This window comes from Talpa europaea (assembly GCF_964194135.1).
Source record: "Talpa europaea genome assembly, chromosome: 9".
In the NCBI taxonomy this organism is placed as follows: Eukaryota; Metazoa; Chordata; class Mammalia; order Eulipotyphla; family Talpidae; genus Talpa; species Talpa europaea.
Window position 1 is genome coordinate 118,025,949 of NC_140076.1, and position 17,910 is coordinate 118,043,858.

The window sequence follows — 17,910 nt, forward strand, 5'->3', positions numbered from 1 at the left end:
GTGAGTCTCCGCGGCCGGCTGGGGGACGTCCTTCTCCGCCCAGTGGCCCCACTCCCTTGTCAGGCCCGGGCGGCCGCGCCAGCAGGAGCGGAGTCCGTGTCCATTTCGTGGCTCTTTTTTCTACTTCTGTAAAAGCTCCACCGACAGCTCGGCAGCATCTCAGTGAGCCCAGACGGCTTCGTGGTCCGGACACACTGACCATCCCCTCGCTGGCCTTGGGATGCCCCTCCAGCCATCCGTGTCCCCTTAGGGCTCTTTCGACAAAGCAGAGCATTCGCACCTCCTTGGCTATGTTTGTTTTTAATAAGTTGTTTTTACCTTTTGCTATTGAAACAGGTAGTTTTCTTATCACTGATTCACATATCCCATCGTTAGGGAATAGAGAAGCTCCTGATTTTTGAATATCCGTTGTGGATCTTGCACATCTACTGAGTTCTTCCATTTAATCTAATGGTCCTGGGTGGAGTTTTTGAGATTTTCCTTATATAAGATTGTGTCATCAGCAAACATGCCATTTACTTCCTGCTTTCAGCCGCTGCCTTCTCTGTTTCTCGGCTGATTGCTCTGGCCGGGACCTCCAGTGTCATGCGGGCGGCTGCCTCGTTCCTGATCGCAGAGGAAAGGCTCGTCCCTCCCCGCTGAGACCAGTGGACACTGCCCTGACACGCAAGGTATGTCCCTCACAATGTGCGCCAGGTCTCTTACCATGAACCGATGTGGATTTTGTTCAGTGCTCTCCACCCATCGAGGATGGTCGTGCACTTCTTTCAATCTGTTAATAGGCGGGATCAGAGTGATTTGTTCTTGCCAACCACCATGGCCCCGGGATTACCCACCTGAGTGCCATGGGGCCCTTCAAGGGCTGACCCGGGTCTGCTGCCACTTGGTTGGCCACACTCAGCCTCCTTTCCATGCACGTGTGCAGCTGAGATGAGGCTGTTTCTTCCTCTTCAACAATTTGGAAAAGTCTGAGCAACAGGCATCTTCTTTTCTGTAAATTATTGATAAAATTCCCAGTAAACTCAGGAGGCCGGGGAAGGCCTTCGTGGAGAGTAGGAAGGTCCAGCCTCCTCAGCACTGACTGGTCAGCTATGATGCCTTCCCTTTGTGACCCAAGCTTCACGGGTTGCATGTTTCTGAAAATAGTCTCCTCTCCTAGACTGTTCAGTGGGTTGGCGGGTGGCCCTTCGTAGTGTCAACGTTAAAATCTGCACATGCACCAGGTCTCAACTAGCAAAATATTCATGCAGGCCAGCAAATTTCATGTCCCAGTAGTAACTGATGTGAAAGAGGCTTGAATATGCAACACCAGTAATCGTGCGTAACTGAATTTCTACAACGTGAGCCACAAGTTCTGCTCCTCCCGGTGCTCCACGGACACGCCTCGCCTTCCCTTCCACAAGGATGCGGGAAGGACCCACCAACACCACCTTCCCAGATGGCTTCATCCTGTTGGGGTTCTCAGATAAACCCCGACTGGAAATGACCCTCTTCGTGCTGGTGTCCATCTTTTACATGGCCACCCTCGGGGGCAACATCACCATCATCCTGCTGTCCCACCTGGACCCCCAGCTCCACACCCCCATGTACTTCTTCCTCAGCCAGCTCTCCGTGCTGGACCTCTGCTTCACCACCAGCTGCATCCCTCAGATGCTGGTCAACCTGTGGGGCCCGGACAAGACCATCAGCTACCTGGGCTGTGCCGTCCAGCTCTACATCTTCCTGGGGCTGGGGGCTGCCGAGTGCGTGCTGCTGCTGGTCATGGCCTTCGACCGCTACGTGGCCGTGTGCCGGCCCCTGCACTACGCTGTCATCATGCACCCCAGGCTCTGTCACAAAATGGCCTTCCTTGTCTGGGTCAGTGGGATTTTTGGCACCTTGGTCCAGTCCCCCTCCACCATGAAGCTGCCCTTCTGCCCTCACCACCGGGTGGACGACTTTGTCTGTGAGGTCCCTGCCCTGATCCGCCTGGCCTGCGGGGACACGCACGTCAACGAGCTCCAGATATCGGTGATCGGCGGCACCTTCCTCCTGGGGCCTCTCCTGCTCATCCTGGTCTCCTACGGACGCATCGCCCAGGCGGTGCTGGCCATCCAGTCCCAGGAGGGCAGGAGCAAGGCCTTCCGCACCTGCTCCTCCCACCTGGCGGTCGTCCTTCTCTTCTACTGCACCGCAACCGCCGTCTACATCCGACCCCGGAGCCATTTCTCCCAGAAAGCAGGGAAGTTCCTCACCCTTTTCTACACGGTGGTGACCCCCACGCTCAACCCCCTCATCTACACCTTGAGGAACAAGGACGTGAAGGGGGCTGTCAGGAGACTCTTGGCGAAAGGCAGGCAGGCCGGGCAGGACTGAGGCGGCTTCAAAGTCACCACAGGCCCAGCTGCGCGACTGCGCTGCCTGAAACCCAGCCCGGCTGTCTCCATCCACTAGGGCATCGGCGCCCTTATCTCGTCAGGTGTCAGTGACTGGCCCCGGCTCTGGCTCGGCCCCCGGAGCTCCCACAGCACCCGCCTGTCGGGTCCTTGTACTGTGTGTCCCCCCGGCCTTCTTGGTTTTCACACCTAAGCTGAGCTTGCAAACGTGTTTTGATTTGCTTTTGAAATCGCTGCCGCTCTGGGTAAATGCAGGGTCAACACCGTTTCACTACAATCTCTGTGTTTTAAACCTTTAAAGCCTATCACAGACATCCTGAAAATAAAGGTCTAAAGGCCTCTTGGTGGACGAGCAGCACAGGTACCATGGGAAGTCCTACAGACCTCCTGAGACACCCGCGAAGTCGGCCTCTCCCCTGGGGACAGAGACCCCGCCACGGCTCACGCCCGCTGGCCCCACAGGACACACCTCAGGCGAGGGGACGGGTCAAGCTTCCGGCGCCTGAGTGGACATCAGTGCAGATACTCTGCGAGTCAGAGGACAGGGGGGCGTGTCCTGGGGTGGCGTTAGCCTTGTCGGAGCTGGCGGTCACCCCAAATGCCGTCGGCCTCAAAGTCCAGCAGATCTCCCTGTCAGTCGCCGCAGCATAGTCAGAACTTCATGGCCCTTTAACAGTCTTCTGCCCCCTGCAGTGATTTTCACCGATGTTTCCCGGGAAAAGGACGTCCACAGCCTCTAGAGTCACAGTCTCGTGGGACCGACACAAGGAACCGCAGAGCTGACTGTGACCAGGAGAGAACTGGGCTCCTAAAATAGCTAGTAGGGCTCACGCCTCCAGCACCACACTGCATGCGCCCTGCGCTGTGACGTAACAACTCTCAGGGTTAGGGTGGAGTCGCCCCAGATTTCAGAAGCGTCTTCCCGCTAGACGGACCTGGGACCCAGCAAGGACGCGGGGCACCTTCGCGGGCGGCGCTGTAGCTTGCGCCCCTCCCCCGCTGACACCGTCGCGGCGTGGAGACCCCGCGGCCACCGTGACTCTCACGGCCGCTCCTTGCTCGGCTGAGACAGGGGCTCGCTCGCGCCCGCGGGAGAGCGGCCGGGCCACGCGCCGCCGGAAACACCCCAAGTGGCCAAAGGCCAAACACCAAAGCCCAGGGCCGCAGCAGCTCAGCGCGGGGCTGGGGCTTGGCCCGCCCAGGACAGGCCCGGCAGGGCTCGGGGCGCGCGGCTCCCCACGCACAGGCCCCCTCGGGCTCCAGCAACGCCCAGGGGCTCCCAGGGGTCCTCCCAGGCGGCCCCACCCACGAGCCTGATTGGCCCCTGTAGGACCGATCAGCTCACACTTCACACCCCCTTGGCCCAGCGCACGACCCCGGAAGTGCGCGTCACATCAAAGGTCTGAGGCGCGGCCTGCAGCTGCGCGGCCTCCCGAGGGCTGGACCCGCCCCAGGCCCGCCCGCGTGGCGCTCTCCGCCGTCCTGGACTAGGGACAGCGTCGTGGGTCCCCAGGCGACGACCCACCAACGCCCCGCGGGGAAGAGCCCGCGAGATGCAGGGACGGACGCCCCCCCCCCCAGCTGCCCGGACCGCGGGGCTGTGGGGCGCGCGAAGCGGCGCCCGCGCGGGTGTCAGGGCGCCCCCGTGAGGCCCGCGCCCCGCCGGCGCCGCCCGTGTCCCTCGTGCCCGCCGCGACCAGGCCCCGCGGGCCGACCCGCGCCAGCGTCACCGGTGCTGAGCCACCCGCGGCGGCCGCACGACGGCAGCAAGGCGCGAGCCAGGCGGGGGGACAGCGAGGCCGCGGGCTGACCCCGCAGCGCCGCCAGGCGCCCCGCCGAGGACGGGCCCCCCGCGAAGGCAGCCGTCGCCCGTGGGCCTCGCCCGCGCTCTCGCTCGCAAGAGCCCTCGGACTCCAAAGGCCACAGCCGCCACCGTGGGGCTCGGTGCACACGCGGAGGGGAAAGCCCGCCGTGGGGGCCCCCGCCGCCAGGAGCGCCGGGCAGCACCGGGCCCAGAGCCCCCCTCGGGCGGCCAGTGCAGAGCAGCTCCGTCTCAGGCCGCGCCCTGCGGCGCCTCCCCTTCCCGGGGAACAGCTGGCGACGCCGCTCCCCGCCTTCCTCACAGGAGCTGCGCCTTCTTCCTTCCAGGGCCGCGGCTGTCTCTGTCCCGTGCGCGGCTCCGGACCCGCCTCCGGCTCCAGCTCCTCCCCGGGGGCGGCCCGCGTCGTCTCCCTGCCGCCCCCGCCAGCCCTGGTTTATACCCGCTCCCGGGCTGCCCCGCCCACAAGTCTGATTGGACCATTTTTCAATCCTGTGGCTGATTGGACCGTTTACCGATCAGCCCATAGCACTGATTGGCCCATTCCATGACCCAGGAAGCGCACTTTGCATAAACAGGCTCTGGGAGTAACTGCCGCCAGGACCTGTGGTGAGAGGCGGGGCCTGGTAGCAAAAGTCTGATTGGACCGTTTAGCACCAATCAGCTCACAGCGCACCCGCCGGGAGCCGAGCGGCTCCACGATTGGGCGACACTAGGATCCAGGAAGTGCGCTGTTAGATAAAAGGCCTCCCGGGCGCACCCGCCACAATTGACTGGTGGAGCCGCAGGGTGAGGGACCCGCTGCTCCTGCCCCCCCACAGCGGAGGTGGGTCTTTCCGACAAAGAATGGGGGTGAACAGGAAAGACAGATGTGATCAGTAATAAATACCCTTGTAAACATCAGAGTCTGCTTCTCAATACTTGTTGAGCTTTTCCTCCTACACTGTGAGTTGGATTCTGGACTTTACAGCTGTTTCACTATCATGATCCAGATGTTTCCAGGTTTTCTTTCTTTTATGACTTGGACGTGTTAATATACAAGATTCTCTAGGGGGAGCCCCTAGAGATGAAGGGGAGAACTTCCTGTCCTTACGGTGGCTATTTTAAAAAAAAAAAAAGATTTATTTATTTCTGCACACAAGAGCTGGGTACAGGCCAGAGATGCGGGGGGTGAGAGGATCCACCAGACATAGAGTGGGGAACAGAACAGGCAGATCTACTGAGATACATGCTGAGGGGAGCGGCGGGTGCAACAGGAGAGGTTGTTCTGCCTCGCCATGTGGGTCTCTCCCTGGCCGGCCGGGGATCGAACTCATCTGCAGAGGCTGCGGACAGCTTCACAGTGCAGTGCTTAACCCCTTGTGCCACCAGGAAGGCCCACGGTGGCTATTTCTGAACACCTGATGACATCCAGCTGCAGCTAGAAACCAATACCTACCCTCCCATATGAAGATGCTTCAACAGCAACTTCTAGAATTTCTAGACAAGTTTCCCTCAATACTCCCCAATGACAACCTTGAACCTTTATTTTCTGCTGCTTTCATTGAAATGATGGTTGTGTCTGCAAGATACAGCCTTTACTTGGGGCCCGCTATGGGACCGCTTCTAGTAGTCAGGCACACTCGTTAACAGAATGATCTGTTCTCAGGCCTAAGAGATCTTCTTGCAATAATTAAATTCCAAATTGCGGGACATCTTGAGACATGTCAAAGTTGGGACTGCACAGAGGCAAAAATCTGCCTAAATATGTCTATTTGGGAAGAAATACATTTCCTAGATATACATTTCCTGTCCTTTGTGAAGACATTTATTCATATGCAGAAGAAGCTCTTCCAGTATGAGGTCTCGCCCTCACTCAATCAACCCTCATCTCCTCAACTCTTCTCAGCGAGAAGATTGAGTTCAAATCTGCAGGCCAGCCATGCCTTTGTTCACTGCATCTTCAAGGGTGAATTCCATAACCAGCCTTTCCTTCTCCCACCCATCCTCCTCAGCTAACCTCTGCAGTGACACTGAATATAAATCCACGGGCAAGTTAATCGGTTGTGCTACGCTTCCCCATTTGCACAGGAGGACACAGGGTAATTCCAACACTCTGCAGCTATTTAAGCTACAAGCATCTGCCTGGTGCTCCCCCAATGTCTCGTCAGGAAGCACATGGAGCAGAACAGGAGACTCCGAGATGGCACACAAGGACAGAACGCACTCAGCTCAGAAGGATGCTCCTAAGCTAGTGACTAATTCCATGTGCACACAATAAGCTGGTTTGGGACAGAAACGTCTAACTGAGAGACTGGAACTACAGGAAAGAATCCATCATAACGCGCCAGCCCTGTCCTCAGAGATCAGAGCCACGGAGGTCCCAAGGAGGGAGAATGTGCCTGAAGCTAATTTCCCTGAGAAGGGCCCCAGGGGTCTCATCAGTCTCAGCCACTCAGTCTTCCTGGAATAGAGAGGAAATTTCCAGGGCAGAGCTTCTGTGAATCTTCCCTAAGGCTGCACGGACAATGCCAATAAAAGCAGACCAGCTGTCAGCCCTCTACAACCATGGTGTCCGGGAGGTGAGTCCCCCTTCCTCGGGCTGCAGGTCTGGGCTAAAAGAGTGTCCATGCATTTGGGGGCTGAGCCCTTGGCTCTCGGGGTGTGTCACTGGGGCTGAGGGTGCGATGTGAGTGGTGGAAACCCTGACACAGCAGTGGTGACAATAATGAGAGCTCAGGAGTGACCCGGGAGACTGAGGGTGCCTCTGGGGGCTGCCCTGGTGCACACAGAACAAAGCCCATGACCAGAAACGCAAAAGAGGGTCGGCAGGACATCACCCTAGGACTGGAGCTGTCCTTGGCCCAGGGCAGAAGAGAGATTAAGACCGGGACATGCATGTATTGGAAGCGATGCCAAAGCCACTCAAGGGTCTGAGCGCCGCTTAGATACAAAAGGAGACAAGACCCCACCCCATCCCCACCCCTGGTAGAGGTGGGCCAGCAGAGGGAGGCCCACAGTGTCACGGTGCGAGCAGAAGCATAGAGCCCCCTGGACACACTGATGTGCACGTCCAGGAAAGCCGAGAGGAATGAGGCGCGGGCTGGGGCTGGGGGAGGCACCTTGCCCAGGACTTGGCCCTGCCTGACCCTGGGGAGCACCCCAGGATCCTCCCGAGAACAAAGCAAGGAGAACAACCAGAGCCCTCCAGCTCAGGGAAGCAGGCCAAGTGCCCTCCCCCACAGCAGCATGGGCAAGGAGCGGGTGTAGACTCCATGCAACTGCAGGATCCAGGCTCAGCCACAGGCCCTGACTATGATGCTCCATCACTTCTGCTGACTCTGCGGCGGCACTCGGGCTCCGCGTCTGCCCAGTGAAGTGTCCTGCCCTGGGGTGTCCTGCCCGAGCTGCCCGTGCAGGAGGCCAGTGAGAGTCCGGCCAGTGGCGGGTATGAGGGTGCCAGGAAGACTACCTGGGAATGAGGATCTCGGGGCGCCTGCACCCCTGATTCAGGGAGTGGGAGCAGACGTCGTGGCCCTCAGCTCAGAGTCCCGCATGTCCAGGCCTGACAAGCTCAGGTCAGACGAGGCTGGCACACACATGAGGCTGGAGCCATGCAGGGACCCCCGTCTGAAGCCCAAGGCTGCCTCTCGGGTTTGGGTCATTTTAGGTGCCAAGTGCCCCGAGAGCATGCCACAGTCAAGAGGTGCGCACAGAGAGCAGTGGGGTATCTCCATCTTTCTACGCCAGCCTCACAGCCAGCCCCAGGACTGGGGCCTTGGCCAGGGTGACCGGTGCCCCGGACAGAGTCACACGTCTCACAGCCCCACGGAGGTGCCGGTCGGGCCACGTGGCGGTGGGCGCGTGTCCAGCAGTGGCGTCTGCATTGGGAGACTCGCCGCCTGTGTCCTCGGCCACACTTGTCCCTCTCCCGATTCACCTGCCCACCCCGGGCTTCTCGGACCACCATTTTGGGCTTATGCTCCCAAAGTTGTTCTTACCATTCATTTGTCCACTGGTTTCTCTATAGACCACGTGTGATGACACAAACCGTAACCCACAGTCACCGAAGCGGCAGGAGAGGGTCTGCTGGATCCCAGATAGGGCACTAAAAGCAGGTGAAGCTACTTCAGAGGGACAGCAGGGCCAGCTTGCAGCGTTGCTCCACATGCTTGCCCCTGGCTTTTGCTAGAAACATCCACTGAAGACCTGCTCCCGTGGGAAAGTCCCAGGGGTTCCTGAGGCAAGTGAGGGCCAGGAAAGGTTAGGGAGCGCGTGCGATACCCACCATCTAAATACTCCTGTGCGACACCCACTGCCTAAATGATCATGTGGGATACACATTCCCTCAAGATCCTGTGGGATACCCATTGTCTAATTACGCATCTGAGATGCTCATTGCCCAAAACAAAACTCTCTGCTCCCCAGGTGGTGTCTAACCGAGTGCTGTCCTCTCTTCCAGACGGGTGCCCGTCGGACCTGCCAATGACACCTTCCCAGATGGCTTCATCCTGTTGGGGTTCTCAGATAAACCCCGACTGGAAATGACCCTCTTCGTGCTGGTGTCCATCTTTTACATGGCCACCCTCGGGGGCAACATCACCATCATCCTGCTGTCCCACCTGGACCCCCAGCTCCACACCCCCATGTACTTCTTCCTCAGCCAGCTCTCCGTGCTGGACCTCTGCTTCACCACCAGCTGCATCCCTCAGATGCTGGTCAACCTGTGGGGCCCGGACAAGACCATCAGCTACCTGGGCTGTGCCGTCCAGCTCTACATCTTCCTGGGGCTGGGGGCTGCCGAGTGCGTGCTGCTGCTGGTCATGGCCTTCGACCGCTACGTGGCCGTGTGCCGGCCCCTGCACTACGCTGTCATCATGCACCCCAGGCTCTGTCACAAACTAGTCTTCCTTGTCTGGGTCAGTGGGATTTTTGGCACCTTGGTCCAGTCCCCCTCCACCATGAAGCTGCCCTTCTGCCCTCACCACCGGGTGGACGACTTTGTCTGTGAGGTCCCTGCCCTGATCCGCCTGGCCTGCGGGGACACGCACGTCAACGAGCTCCAGATATCCGTGATCGGCGCCCTCTTCCTCATGGGGCCTCTCCTGCTCATCCTGGTCTCCTACGGACACATAGCCCAGGCGGTGCTGGCCATCCAGTCCCAGGAGGGCAGGAGCAAGGCCTTCCGCACCTGCTCCTCCCACCTGGCCGTCGTCGTCCTCTTCTACTGCAGTGTCACCGCCGTCTACATCCGACCGCGGAGCCATTTCTCCCAGAAAGCAGGGAAGTTCCTCACCCTTTTCTACACGGTGGTGACCCCCACGCTCAACCCCCTCATCTACACCTTGAGGAACAAGGACGTGAAGGGGGCTGTCAGGAGACTCTTGGCGAAAGGCAGGCAGGCCGGGCAGGACTGAGGCGGCTTCAAAGTCACCACAGGCCCAGCTGCGCGACTGCGCTGCCTGAAACCCAGCCCGGCTGTCTCCATCCACTAGGGCATCGGCGCCCTTATCTCGTCAGGTGTCAGTGACTGGCCCCGGCTCTGGCTCAGCCCCCGGAGCTCCCACAGCACCCGCCTGTCGGGTCCTTGTACTGTGTGTCCCCCCGGCCTTCTTGGTTTTCACACCTAAGCTGAGCTTGCAAACGTGTTTTGATTTGCTTTTGAAATCGCTGCCGCTCTGGGTAAATGCAGGGTCAACACCGCTTCACTACAATCTCTGTGTTTTAAACCTTTAAAGCCTATCACAGACATCCTGAAAATAAAGGTCTAAAGGCCTCTTGGTGGACGAGCAGCACAGGTACCATGGGAAGTCCTACAGACCTCCTGAGACACCCGCGAAGTCGGCCTCTCCCCTGGGGACAGAGACCCCGCCACAGCTCACGCCCGCTGGCCCCACAGGACACACCTCAGGCGAGGGGACGGGTCAAGCTTCCGGCGCCTGAGTGGACATCAGTGCAGATACTCTGCGAGTCAGAGGACAGGGGGGCGTGTCCTGGGGTGGCGTTAGCCTTGTCGGAGCTGGCGGTCACCCCAAATGCCGTCGGCCTCAAAGTCCAGCAGATCTCCCTGTCAGTCGCCGCAGCATAGTCAGAACTTCATGGCCCTTTAACAGTCTTCTGCCCCCTGCAGTGATTTTCACCGATGTTTCCCGGGAAAAGGACGTCCACAGCCTCTAGAGTCACAGTCTCGTGGGACCGACACAAGGAACCGCAGAGCTGACTGTGACCAGGAGAGAACTGGGCTCCTAAAATAGCTAGTAGGGCTCACGCCTTCCAGCATCACACTGAATGTGCCATGCGGTTCATTGAAGGTTATGGTTGAATCGCCCCAGATTTCAGAAGCGTCTTCCCTCTAGAGAAGACCTGCTCACGTGGGAAAGTCCCACGCTTTCCTGAGGCAAGTGAGGGCCAGGAAAGGATAGGGAACATGTGGGATACCCACTGTCTAAATATTCCTACAGGGCCTCCCCTGGTAGCGCAGCGGTTGAGCGCTGGGCTGTGAAGCTGCCCACAGCCTCTGCAGCACCGATTAGATCCCCAGCCCCTGGGCGAGGGTCCCACATGGCGCACAGACCTCTCCTGCCGCCCACTGCTCCCCTCAGCAGTGTATTTCATCACTCTGCCTGTTCTGTTCCCTGCTCTGGTGAATTCTCTCGCCCTCCCACACTTCTGACTCTACCCAGTGCTTGTATAAATAAATAAATAAATAAATAAATAAATAAATAAATAGATAGATAGATAGATAAATAAATAAATAAATAATTATTCCTGTGCGACACCCACTGCCTAAATGATCATGTGGGATACACATTCCCTCAAGATCCTGTGGGATACCCATTGTCTAATTACGCATCTGAGATGCTCATTGCCCAAAACAAAACTCTCTGCTCCCCAGGTGGTGTCTAACCGAGTGCTGTCCTCTCTTCCAGACGGGTGCCCGTCGGACCTGCCAACGACACCGTCCCAGATGGCTTCATCCTGTTGGGGTCTCAGATAAACCCCGACTGGAAATGACCCTCTTCGTGCTGGTGTCCATCTTTTACATGGTCACCCTCGGGGGCAACATCACCATCATCCTGCTGTCCCACCTGGACCCCCAGCTCCACACCCCCATGTACTTCTTCCTCAGCCAGCTCTCCGTGCTGGACCTCTGCTTCACCACCAGCTGCATCCCCAGATGCTGGTCAACCTGTGGGGCCCGGACAAGACCATCAGCTACCTGGGCTGTGCCGTCCACTCTACATCTTCCTGGGGCTGGGGGCTGCCGAGTGCGTGCTGCTGCTGGTCATGGCCTTCGACCGCTACGTGGCCGTGTGCCGGCCCCTGCACTACGCTGTCATCATGCACCCCAGACTCTGTCACAAGCTGGCCTTCCTTGTCTGGGTCAGTGGGATTTTTGGCACCTTGGTCCAGTCCCCCTCCACCATGAAGCTGCCCTTCTGCCCTCACCACCGGGTGGACGACTTTGTCTGTGAGGTCCCTGCCCTGATCCACCTGGCCTGCGGGGACACGCACGTCAACGAGCTCCAGATATCTGTGATCGGCGGCACCTTCCTCCTGGGGCCTCTCCTGCTCATCCTGGTCTCCTACGGACGCATCGCCCAGGCGGTGCTGGCCATCCAGTCCCAGGAGGGCAGGAGCAAGGCCTTCCGCACCTGCTCCTCCACCTGGTCGTCTTCCTGTTCTACTGCAGTGCAAACGTTTTCTACATCAAACCAAAGAGTAAATTTTCTCAGAAATCTGGGAAGATCTTCACCCTTTTCTACACGGTGGTGACCCCCACGCTCAACCCCCTCATCTACACCTTGAAGAACAAGGACGTGAAGGGGGCTGTCAGAAGACTCTTGGGGAAAGGCAGGAAGGCCGCACGGGACTGAAGGACTTGGCATCAGGAGGTCAGTGGCCTCGTGTCTCCCACTGAAGGAAGTGACATGCTCGTGGTGGGGTCTCTGCGATCAACCAGACCAGAATCCCTTGTCTCATGTAGTCGCCTGACAGAGCAAACCAAAGTGGGTACCGTCAGTCTTGACTATGCCATCATGAGATGCTGCTCTCATGCATTGGAGTGGACCCCACGGCAGCCATTTCCAGAGCCTTGTACCAGGAATGAACCAGCTCATGAGGGAGGGCGGGGCAGGCAGCATCGGCTCAGCACTGGGACCAGAACCAGGAGGACAGGCAGGTGCTGAGATGCCCTGGTGGCCTCTGGGAGATGACCTGTGAGACTCATTGTGACAGGATTGGCAGTGCCACTTTTAAGCTAGCAGTTGAGAGACAAGGTGATGGAGGATATTAGGCTTAATGAGCTGGGTGTCAGGATTGCCCCATCAAGGCCCTCTCCTAAGCTGGTCAGCAGAGCATGGCTGTCAGACCGGGAGACACCAAGGACCACCATTCGTCCCCACACTGCTCCTGCTCGCCAATCAGCAGGCGTGCCAGCTGCTCACCACCTGTGAGGAAAGTGCGTTAAAATCAGGCTATTTTTCACCTTGCACCCTTTGGACATATAGCAGGCAACAGGTGGGCCTTGCAACAATGTATGTTTCGTGTGGCAATTGGCACTTATCAGTGTAAAGGGGGCTCAGTGGCTGTTCTGCCTCTCAGAGTCAGAGTCTCATTGACTGCCTATGTGTATGGTCCCGTTTCCTTATTAAAGGCCTAAAAATCCTGTGAAGGCTCCACATTTTCTTTCAGTCTGTGAGAAATGACCATGAACCTAGCAAACCTGGGATGGGTGCACAGCAAGTGGCGTAGTCGGCAGGATGGTGCAACACAGATGGATATGGAGCCCTCTGAGACCTGGGGAGAGGTTGAGGGGTGCCCAGCCATGAACAGCCGGTACCTGGTGGCCAGTCTCCTGTCCCAGTGGGCACCTCCCCATGAATGGCCAGATGTAGATGGATCCCATGCAGTTAGAACAGGCCCTGTGAGGAGTAGAAGACACCTTGGACAGAGGTAACACCCATAAGGTGCAGGAGCTGTGAGATGGGTGCTTCTCACAGCTCTAGGAGTGTATGCAGAGAGAGAAAATCAAGGTCATGAATGGGCAGGAGGAGACCTAGCACCTACAGAATTGTGTGAAGTGGCTGGAAGAGGAGATGGAGGATCCGACCTGCCACGCCAAAGGCACCAATGCCCTCGCCAGGGGGAGGAGGAGGTTGGCCCCTGGCTCCAGGCTTCCACTAACTTAATTGGTTTATGACCAGAAAAGTCCAAGTAAGCAGATCGGACTGATGGGAGGGAGCCATCCCAGAAATCCACGGGCCCATCTAATAGATCAGAGCAGTTCAGATGAGTCCCGAGGTGACCTTAACTTGCCACAGAAGGTATTCAGACCAAATTTAATTTCCCTGAGAGGTCCCTGGGGCCTTATCAGTCTCAGCCGCTCAGTCTTCCTGGAATAGAGAGGAAATTTCCAGGGCAGAGCTTCTGTGAATCTTCCCAAGGCTGCATGGACAATGTCAATAAAAGCAGAGTGGCCCTCAGCCCTCTACAACCATGGTGTCCTGGAGGTGAGTCCCCCTTCCTCGGGCTGCAGGTCTGAGCTGGCAGAGTGTCCATGCATTTGGGGGCTGAGCCCTTGGCTCTTGGGGTGTGTCTCTGGGGCTGAGGGCATGAAGCGAGTGGTGGAAACCCCAACACAGTGGTGGTGACAATAGTGAGAGCTCGGGAGTGCACCCAGGGCAGCGTGGTCTCACTGAGGGTGCCTCTGGGGGGCACCTAGGCAGACACAGGGCGAAGACTCTGACAATGAGTGCAATGGAGTGTTGGCAGGACATCAGTCTGGAGCTGCTCTCGGTCCAGGACAGAAGATTGAGACGGGGACATGGACATGCATGTATTTCAAGTGAATGCAGGAGCCACTCAAGAGTCTGAGCACCAGTGAGACACAAAAGGAAGCAAGACTCCACCCCACCCCCACCTGGCTAGAGCTGGCCCAGCAGAGGAAGGCCCCCCGGTGTCATCATGGGAGCAGATGTGTGGAGCCACCCGGACATACAGACATGCCATCCTGGAAAGCCAGAGGAATGAGGTGCGGGCAGCAGCCAGGGAGGTGCCTGGCCCAGGAGAGCACCCCAGGATCCTCCCAAGCACCAAGCAGGGGGCCCCACCAGAGCCCTCCAGCCCAGGGAAGCAGGCCAAGTGCCCTCCCCCACAGCAGCATGGGCAGGGAGCGGGTGTGGACGCCAGACACCTGCAGGGTCCAGGCTCAGCCACAGGCTCCACCATGATGCTCCATTATTTCTGCTGACTCTGCAGGTGGGACCTGGGCTCTGTATCTACCTGGTGAGGGAACTGCAGCCCTGGGGTGTCCTGCCTGAGCTGTCCATGCAGGCGGCCAGTAAGAGTCCGGCCAGTGGTGGGTGTGAGCGCGCCGGGAAAGCTACCTGGGACTGAGAATCTCGGGGTGCCTGCACCCCTGATTCAGGGAGCAGGAGCAGACGTCATGGCCCTCAGCTCAGGGTCCCACGTGTCCGGGTCTGACAAGCTCAGGTTAGACGAGGCTGGCACCCACATGAGGCTGGAGCCATGCAAGGACCACAGTCTGGAGCCCAAGGCTGCCTCTCAGGTTTGGGTCACCTTAGGTGCCAAGTGCCCCGAGAACATGCCACAGTCAGTCAATAGGTGAGCGCACAGAGAGCAGTGGGGTATCTCCATCTTTCTACGCCAGCCTCACAGCCAGCCCCAAGACTGGGGCCTCGGCCAGGGTGACCGGTGCCCCGGACAGAGTCACACGTCTCACAGCCCCGCGGAGGTGCCGGTCGGGCCACGTGGCGGTGGGCGCGTGTCCAGCAGTGGCGTCTGCATTGGGAGACTCGCCGCCTGTGTCCTCGGCCACACTTGTCCCTCTCCCGATTCACCTGCCCACCCCGGGCTTCTTGGACCACCACTTTGGGCTTATGCTCCCAAAGTTGTTCTTACCATTCATTCATCCACTGGTTTCTCTATAGACCACGTGTGATGACACAACTGTAACCCACAGTCACCGAAGCGGCAGGAGAGGGGCTGCTGGATCCCAGATAGGGCACAAAAAGCGGGTGAAGCTACTTCAGAGGGACAGCAGGGCCAGCTTGCAGCGTTGCTCCACATGCTTGCCCCTGGCTTTCCCTAGAAACATCCACTGAAGACCTGCTCCCGTGGGAAAGTCCCAGGGGTTCCTGAGGCAAGTGAGGGCCAGGAAAGGTTAGGGAGCGCGTGCGATACCCACAATCTAAATACTCCTGTGCGACACCCACTGCCTAAATGATCATGTGGGATACACATTCCCTCAAGATCCTGTGGGATACCCATTGTCTAATTACGCATCTGAGATGCTCATTGCCCAAAACAAAACTCTCTGCTCCCCAGGTGGTGTCTAAACGAGTGCTGTCCTCTCTTCCAGACGGGTGCCCGTCGGACCTGCCAACGACACCGTCCCAGATGGCTTCATCCTGTTGGGGTTCTCAGATAAACCCCGACTGGAAATGACCCTCTTCGTGCTGGTGTCCATCTTTTACATGGTCACCCTTGGGGGCAACATCACCATCATCCTGCTGTCCCACCTGGACCCCCAGCTCCACACCCCCATGTACTTCTTCCTCAGCCAGCTCTCCGTGCTGGACCTCTGCTTCACCACCAGCTGCATCCCCCAGATGCTGGTCAACCTGTGGGGCCCGGACAAGACCATCAGCTACCTGGGCTGTGCCGTCCAGCTCTACATCTTCCTGGGGCTGGGAACTGCTGAGTGCGTGCTGCTGCTGGTCATGTCCTTCGACCGCTACGTGGCCGTGTGCCAGCCCCTGCACTACGCTGTCATCATGCACCCCAGGCTCTGTCACAAGCTGGCCTTCCTTGTGTGGGTGAGTGCAATTTTTGGTTCTTTGGTTCATTCACCCTCCACCATGAAGCTGCCCTTCTGCCCTCACCACCGGGTGGATGACTTTGTCTGTGAGGTCCCTGCCCTGATCCGCCTGGCCTGCGGGGACACGCACGTCAATGAGCTCCAGATATCTGTGATCGGCGCCCTCTTCCTCATGGGGCCTCTCCTGCTCATCCTGGTCTCCTACGGACGCATCGCCCAGGCGGTGCTGGCCATCCAGTCCCAGGAGGGCAGGAGCAAGGCCTTCCGCACCTGCTCCTCCCACCTGGTCGTCGTCTTCCTGTTCTACTGCAGTGTCACTGCTGTCTACATCCGACCCCGGAGCCATTTCGCACAGAAATCTGGGAAGATCTTCACTCTTTTCTACACGGTGGTGACCCCCACGCTCAACCCCCTCATCTACACCTTGAGGAACAAGGACGTGAAGGGGGCTGTCAGGAGACTCTTGGGGAAAGGCAGGAAGGCTGCAGGGGACTGAGGGACCTGGCATCAGGAGGTCCGCAGCTGCCCGTCTCCCAGCCTAGGAAGTGACATGCTCATGGTGGGGCCTCCTTCGATTAGCTGGACCGGACTCCCTTGCTTCAAGCAGTCGCCCTACAGAGCAAACCAATTTGGGGCATCGTCAATCTCAACTCCGCGGTCATGAGACGCTGCTGTCATGGGTTGGGGTAGACCCCACGGCAACCCTTTCCAGAGCCTTGTACCAGAACTGAACAAGCTTGCGGGAGGGCAGGGCAGGCAGCAGGGCCTGGCGCTAGGACTGGGAAGACAGGCTGATGCCATGATGCCCGGGGGGCCCCTGGGTGCAGACACAGCCAGCTGTGCTGAGGTCCCTGGCCCGCACCCACCCTGTAGCATCTTGATTCAACTTCACCCTGACCCACTGCCCATGCAGGCCAGACGAACAAGGTAGCAGGTGGAATGAAGAGGGAGCACCGGCTGCCGTGTCCCCTACCTGTCTGTCCTCAGGCCTGAAGCCCCCTGGGGCCTCTGGCAGTGCAGGAGGTGACTCATGCTCCCCCGGCCCACAGGGAGCTCAGATTCTGCCCCCGCTCCTGGTTGGACTGGGCACCACCCAAACTGTGGCTGCGAGGCCCCACTTGTGTCCTGCTTGGCTGCTCCCTGTGGCTGTTGGGACCTGTAGGGTGAGCCCCTGAGCTACATGAGGGCTTCTCCATGCTCCAGCTCAGAAAGCACCCCTGGGACTCTGCACTCCCAAATCTAACAGGATCTTTGGACTAAAGTCATTCTCTCGTGCCAGCTGGCGGGCTAAATGGACCTTGTGCCTCGAGACCCCGGCAGGTTGCACCAGCTGCCAGAGCCAGCATGGAGCAGGGCCCCTCGCCGTGCCCCAGCAAGGCTGGGGCAGTCTGGCAGGGTCACCTCACCAGACGCGGACACAGATACCCCCCTGCATAGAGAAGCCTCCAAGCCAACGCTCGGCTAGCTCTGCCCAGAGGCCCATGCCCCACCGGGCAGCCCCGAGGCCCCGTCTCAGCACCAGAGAGCACCCCCACCTGCTGGAACCTGCCTTGTCCTGCCATGCCTGGTGCGTCCTGTGCTGTGAGCAGGCCTGTCTGGACTCCTGACGCAGCTATAAAATGTTCACTGGCTGAATCGCTGCTGGATTGGGAACCCCCACTGGAATCCTAGAGCTCTCCATTCAAACAGCGGTCGTATTGGTGCCGGCGAAAGGATGAACTGGAAAGGAAGTGTCGAGAAACACGTTGCGCCGCCGCAGGGACTCCTGAGAATCAGGCTTAAAACCAGGGCTCACAAGGCCCCTGGCCCTCGCTCTGCGAGGCCAGGACACCCACGATGGTGTGAGGCTGTGCGGCCGCTAGGGGGCACTTTTGTGCCCGAACACAAAGCCAAGG

General features: G+C 58.7%; 3 protein-coding genes and 1 pseudogene across 4 annotated transcripts; all 4 read left to right on the plus strand.

Annotated features, from left to right (window-relative positions):
- Window positions 1–1,467: 1,467 nt before the first annotated feature.
- LOC311176914 (olfactory receptor 2H2-like) lies at window positions 1,468–2,355 on the plus strand (the record flags this gene model as incomplete). Its single annotated transcript, XM_084242548.1, has 1 exon — window positions 1,468–2,355. The coding sequence occupies exon 1, from the start codon at window positions 1,483–1,485 to the stop codon at window positions 2,353–2,355; it is 873 nt and encodes a 290-aa protein (XP_084098674.1). The 5' UTR covers window positions 1,468–1,482.
- Window positions 2,356–8,660: 6,305 nt separating this feature from the next.
- LOC311176915 (olfactory receptor 2H1-like) lies at window positions 8,661–9,590 on the plus strand (the record flags this gene model as incomplete). The annotated part of the gene is made up of 1 exon (XM_084242549.1): window positions 8,661–9,590. Exon 1 carries the CDS (start codon window positions 8,718–8,720, stop codon window positions 9,588–9,590), a length of 873 nt encoding a protein of 290 aa, XP_084098675.1. The 5' UTR covers window positions 8,661–8,717.
- A 1,540-nt stretch (window positions 9,591–11,130) lies between these two features.
- Window positions 11,131–12,050, plus strand: LOC311176917 (olfactory receptor 2H2-like; annotated as a pseudogene). The gene has a single exon. The product of its transcript is annotated as an olfactory receptor 2H2-like (transcript).
- A 3,534-nt stretch (window positions 12,051–15,584) lies between these two features.
- On the plus strand, window positions 15,585–16,511 carry LOC311176918 (olfactory receptor 2H1-like; the record flags this gene model as incomplete). The annotated part of the gene is made up of 1 exon (XM_084242551.1): window positions 15,585–16,511. The coding sequence occupies exon 1, from the start codon at window positions 15,639–15,641 to the stop codon at window positions 16,509–16,511; it is 873 nt and encodes a 290-aa protein (XP_084098677.1). The 5' UTR covers window positions 15,585–15,638.
- Window positions 16,512–17,910: the final 1,399 nt, after the last annotated feature.